This window comes from Scardinius erythrophthalmus (genome assembly GCF_964197995.2).
Source record: "Scardinius erythrophthalmus genome assembly, chromosome: 23".
In the NCBI taxonomy this organism is placed as follows: Eukaryota; Metazoa; Chordata; class Actinopteri; order Cypriniformes; family Leuciscidae; genus Scardinius; species Scardinius erythrophthalmus.
This window is the reverse complement of record NC_138243.1, coordinates 4,617,666-4,623,923: the sequence shown is the minus strand read 5'-3', so window position 1 is coordinate 4,623,923 and position 6,258 is coordinate 4,617,666. Positions and strand designations below refer to the sequence as shown.

At 38.1% G+C, this 6,258-nt stretch overlaps 1 protein-coding gene across 1 annotated transcript in view; it reads left to right on the top strand.

Moving 5' to 3' along the window:
- Positions 1-1,191: 1,191 nt before the first annotated feature.
- The window catches only part of map3k1 (mitogen-activated protein kinase kinase kinase 1, E3 ubiquitin protein ligase), a gene marked incomplete at its 5' end in the record, with an annotated part of 65,566 nt that continues 60,499 nt past the window's right edge, over positions 1,192-6,258 (top strand). Inside the window, one exon of the mRNA XM_081354704.1 lies at positions 1,192-1,574. Coding sequence (XP_081210830.1) covers positions 1,192-1,574 — 383 coding nt within the window. The remainder of the gene's footprint in view (positions 1,575-6,258) is intronic.

The following is a 6,258-nucleotide window of genomic DNA, read 5'->3' as shown; positions in this document are numbered from 1 at the left end:
TAATTTTAGAATAAGAAATTAATAATAAAAAAGTAAATAAAACCAACAATCAGCAAAAAAAAAGAAAAAAAAGAAAATAAATGAAGATATGAATATGAAGATATGAACAGATATGAACAGGAGTGAAGAGTGCACACAATGGTGTGTGTGCGTATGTGTGTGTGTGTGTGTGTGTGTGTGTGTGTGTGTGTGTGTGTGTGTGTGTGTGTGTGCATGTGTGTTTGAGTGTGTGTGTGTCTGTATGTGTGTGTGTGTGTGCATATATGTGTGTGTGTGAGTGAACATGTTCTTTCCACATTGCATTTATGCTCTAGTACCAGGCCTTTATTTCTTTGTGGAAATTTTCTGATTTATGCTGGCTTAATTTTTGTGTTTTTCTGACAAAAGAAAATTAAAAAACTATTTTTTGTTTTTCATCTTTCCCATGCATTTTAAATTTGGGGTCATTTTGATGTGGGACCTTCAGAACAACCAAATCAAACCCAGATGTTTTGTGTGTTATAGATAGGTATGTCGCAAAAATACAAACTCTCATGCCACTGAGATGAAGGAAACCATGTTTTTCAAAGAAGAAAAATTCAAATGGGGTCAGCCTGATCCCAAAGACCTCGAAGTGGTTAAATGTTCTTCACAGAACCATCAATGCCAATAAAAAAACATTTTTTTTTAAAAGAGTGTACATTTTACAAGAAAATGTCATGTTTAATTCAATGTGTTACTTGCCATATCTTTGTAATTATTGCTGAAATTTACTAGCAATATCTGAGTGAATTTTTTTGAAAGTAAAAAAAAAAAAGTCTGTAGTTTTCAACTTTCATCTTTAAAGGTCAAGAAAATTTGAATTCTATATATTTTTTTAATAATGCCAAGGTATCAAAAATATAACTAGGCCTACATAGCAAAAAAGTAATAATTACATAAATGATAAAAAACCAAAGCATCACATATACATACACATGTGTTATAGCATATACTGTAAATACACACAAAAAAAATCGAATTATTATGACATGGCCCTTGAAGTTGTATGACACCATGCACGTAGGTTCCCAAAAGAGGTCCCTTGGCCCCTCCCACATTCTATACGACTCCTCCCATCTATCCGGAAGCCCCTCCCTCTCATCCTCCCCCAAATTCCCGCCACTCCCTCTCACATAGAATCTATTAAGTGGCAAGTATTCAGGTCAGAAAATGGCGACGGCGGGGAGCCGGACGTCGTCGTTAGGCGGATTATTGGACCCCAGTAGCGGCTCAGGCACCGGGACCGGATCCCAGGACAGTCCCAGTGGCTCCAGCGGGACCAGTGTGTCGACCAGCAGCGGGAAGGCGAAGAGGAGCGCGGGCGAGAGCTCCCAGTGGAGGCGCAAGGTGAGGAGTGTGGATCTGGATAAATGCGAGAGCGGCTCGGTCCAGTCCGCATTACTGCAGCACAGCCTCGGCGACAGAACCAGCTCTCATCTGGGTGATACTAATGGTGCTCAGGAGTGGATGAGGAGCTCTTTAAAGAGTCCGAGCTCCGCGGATCATGGAGCGGCTTCTGCTGCGGTGGACGTGAACGCTTCACACAACAACAGGTAAAAATAACTGCGAAACTACTTCAGGCGAACGGGCTTCCGTTCTGCGGGCGTTTGGGGAAACGTTACAAACTTGAATTATTAGCGATATAACTTACATGAGCTTCTCTCTGGCAGAGCTCCTCCGGTGTGGATATGGGTCAAGTATAAAGGATATAGATGTTGCAAAATGTGATACAAACTTTATGCAAGTGACACTCATAATGCAAGTGTTTTTAAAAAGTCGGTTCCACTTTATTTTAATGTGTCCCTGTTACAGTGTAATTATGCATTTTAGTACCGAGGAATAATAATTAACTAAATGTACTTTTAGGGTTAGGATTGGGGTTAGTTGCATCATGTAATTATGCATAATTTATAGTTATTGCTACAGTAATGTGTAACAAGGACACTGTTACTAAAAATTCTTAAGACACTTAAAAAGATATTCATACGGTTGATTTGTTTTTGCTTCTACTGAACTAACGCCTTAGAAGTGCAAGCTAAACTAAATAAAGTATAATCACAAGTTATGTAAATTATAATTACATACTCAAAATAGTTATTAGAAAACAATAACTGGAAGAAATGTTTTCCACTTTGATTTGAACGCATTTTTCAGCTGTTCTCCTGTATGACATTTGTTATGATATTGTGTGTTTCTGATGTTGTATATTTTCAGTTCATATTTGAGTGTGGTGTTGAAAACAGAGTCTTTTAGGTTAGACCTTTAAAGGCTTTTACAGAGGAGATTTTGGATATCTTCATATATTCCTTAAATCAGAAAATACTGTCAAAACCCAGAAAAATGCCCTCATATTTTTGGGTATAAAATGCCTATATGAACCAATTCCTCTGTAAAATACCTCCAGAATACGAATAAAACTGTAAAGTTTGGTGTTTGTTAGAGCTGCTGAAGTGGAGATATCTGAGAGAATGCCTTTAAAGATATGTATTTGTAATTTGACACAAATAGGTAGTGTAATAAAATAATTGTTTATATTGAGTTCATATTTGAGTGTGGTGTTGAAAACCGTTGTGCTCCTCGGCTGAGTGTGTGATGATGATGATGATGATGTGTGAATATTATGGTGTGAGAAAGTTCAGCGTCTGCAGGATGAATGGCAGTTGTTTTCAGAAGGAAGACTGCGAGCGCAGGATTTGATGCAATATGAGCTGCAGGCTTTGAGACTGTGAAGATAATGAGAGATGAATGGAGCTGAAACCTAAAGAATCTGCTGGAAAAAACCTGCATGCCTTTGAGAGCTCTGCTTTCCCCGAGAATAGTTGAGTTAATGCACACACAGAGGACGTACGTGAGATTTTGTTTCATGTTTCATCGTGCGTTATTATTATTTTCTTCTTCATAAATAACTAGGCATGTTAGTGTATCCAGATTCTTCAGCATATTAATTTGGAGATTGATAACGAAACCCATATATGACAGTGTGTGCCTTTCAGACTGTAGATATTCTTCAGGTTAGTTGTCTTTCGTTGAGTGTTTATAAGCCATTCAGGGATTCTGTGACTCCAAACTGTTTTACGTCATTGAGCTTATTCATTTCCCGCCGTTCCCCCTCAGGTGCGAACCGGAGCGTCACGCGTCGTGTGTGTTTCATGTGTGCTTGTTAAAGGAGTGAAGGTTACAGGCAGAAACAGTCCTGATGGCCACAGCAGGTGTTGAGCAGGTGTTGAGCAGATGTTCTCCTGCTTGACTAAGACGCCTCATCCTCTCAAACTGGTTTTGTTAAGAGATCAAAGTAGTTTCCTTTCAGCGTCTCTTGAGCTGTTAAAGGAACAGCTGAAACAGTGAAGAAGTGTGCAGTCTAGGGGTGTAACGATACCCTCATGTCACGATTCGACACAGATCACGATACTGAACTCACGATGTGATATTATTGCGATACTCCAAGACATGTGATAAAAGGTTCATAATAAATGTACTGTTGATCAAAATGCTAAATTTGGTGTTACACTGTGTGTGTAAATGAATAGTCTTGGACTTGGTGCTGAAACCCAAAGCTCAGGACAATAGAGACGCCAGAATAACAATATTCATGATTCTGGAGCTGAACATACAGGATTATTTTAGATGAATATGCTTGTTCTCTGTCACTGACTAGATATATTTATAATAATGCAGGCCACTTTTACTGTTAACATAAGACATTTGGCATTATCAGGACACACAAATATTCCCCCATTGCATTATTATACATTATATTCAACATAGTAGTTTAATGTAGAACTGACACTAAAACTCTGTAAACTAGAATTTTTTTCTCACACCATAATTTTTATTTTGGGGGAACTATCCACAATACATATTGTTGCATTTTTGTATTGCGATATATTGTGACACGATGTATTGTTACACCCCAGTGCAGTCTCTATGCGCCACTATCGGCACCGAATGGAATAAAAAAAAATTCTCGGTTGTTTTCAAACTGGTTTTCCAAACCCTCTCCCACTCTTGAACTGAATGCTTCTGCCTCTCGCTCTCGGTCGAGCTGATGTTGTGTCTGGCTGGTTGGGATTCTCAAACAAACTGAGTAATGTTTTGCTTGTTTTCAGAGTCGCAGTGTTTTGACTTTTCACGGGAATCTGCCTGGCTGACTTAGTGGGACAGGTGAAAGTATTTATAAATACTTGGAAAGAAGTGACATATTTCACCTTGAATATTTTGGGTCCAGGGCTTGACATTAACCAAATGCCAAATGCGGGTCCATAAAATACAAAGACTAATATTGGCTTGACACCTGTTTAGCTCACAGAGAAATCCTTAAAGTCCCCCTGTGGTCAATCATTTTATCCCTTAAAACTCCTCTTTGATTACGAAAATGACATATTTAAACGTTTTTTCCTTAAATTCTTCTTGCCTTAAAATATCTTGAATGTAACTCGACACCCTTGCCTCATTTAGTATGCGCGATTCTATGAATATGCAAATGAGCCCCGCCTCCACTCACTCACTCAGCTCAGAGATCCACTGGTTGACGATCACACGTTGATCTGATTGGTTACAAGGTAGTTTGTGACGTCAGAAACACCAGCGATTTCAAAGCGTGTTTTTGAGACTGTCTTTGGTTCACTGCAGTTTTAAGGAGGAAATACTCAGCAATGCTGTCGACTTATGAGTTTACACATGGTTTGTCTTAAAGCATATTAATAACACCACATAGACATTTAAACAACATTAAAAGAGGGACTTTAAAAGCTTGTTCAGACTATGATATCGGCACGATTTTCGCTCGATATGTTTGGCGGAGGCCGTCATGGTGATTCCTAAACGACAATGGTTGTCGGGACGCTGAATCTGTCGGTTTATCTCGTATAGTGTGTCATAATGGATGACTTCACCACGTCCCGAGAGAAAGACTAACTGTCACATCTGTGACCAATAGGAGCACAGGAGCTCTTCCGTACGCGGCTTTCAGACGGTGCTGCGGGGTGGGATTATGCAATGGAGGAAAGTTTAGTGCAGCGATGGCAACAATACCTCTTCCTTCAATCCAGGAACATGTCCACTGTTGGGGTCTTCTTTCTTTTGGGGCAAGTACAAAACCCGCCGCTTCGTTTACGCTAGTTCTGCCTTTTTGGTGACATCAAGCACATTGTTAAAGACTGCAAGCAATAATTGGTCGGGGAGCAACGTGTAGTCATGTTTCTTGTATATGACAGACAAGAATTAGCTAAGGAGTCAAAATCGCTTAATCTGACGCAGTGACACTAGTAACAGACAGAAATGTTGTATAGTCTGAACCCAGCATTAGGTAACGTCACTTTGTGATTTGTTTACATTGTTTCTGCGAACTTTGCTGCTTTCAAACGAGTCTTAGGCTAATGCTTGTTTGAGATGATTTCCAAAATTGTTCTTTAAGTCAAGACGCCCTCTGTGAATTAGCTTATAAAATATGCATACAAATAATTATCAACATACTTCCCCATTTGATTGATTACATTAAGAATTGCAAACATTTTTGTATTAGAAGTTTTCTGAAATGTTATGTGTAAATATGATAATGAGAACTGTGTGTGTGTATATATATATATATGTGTGTGTATATATATATATATATATATATATATGTGTGTGTATATATATATATATATATATATATGTATATATATATATATATATATATATATATATATATATATATATATATATATATATATATATATATATATATATATATATATATATATATATATATATATATATATATATATATATATATATATATATATATATATATATATATCGAGTTCTCAAAATGGGTTATGTCCATATATATATATTAGTGTTCTCAAATTAGTCCATGTCCATATATATAATAGTGCATTAAATAAATGTTTTGCCTGTGGTGTCTTGCTGCCCTGAGCAGAAGTTTTGGATGTGATCTATTATAGTAGTCATTTGTGAATGTGGACTGAATTGCTTAATATATCTTCGCAGATCTGCCATTGGAGCTTGGCATTGTGAAAGAGCTGTGTGGTTTTTCCATCATTGTCCGGTGGGCTCCTGTGTGAGTGTGACACAGTTGGTGTGCTCCCATTGGGTGTTCCCAGCCCACAGAATCGTAATTAATTTGTTTGCGTTTCCAGCGGATGTGGCGGGGTTTGCCCGTTCTCGTTACGCATAGATGGCTGGTCCAATGCTGGAGAAGATACTACCCCCAGAAAAGAAAATGACACAGGCCTT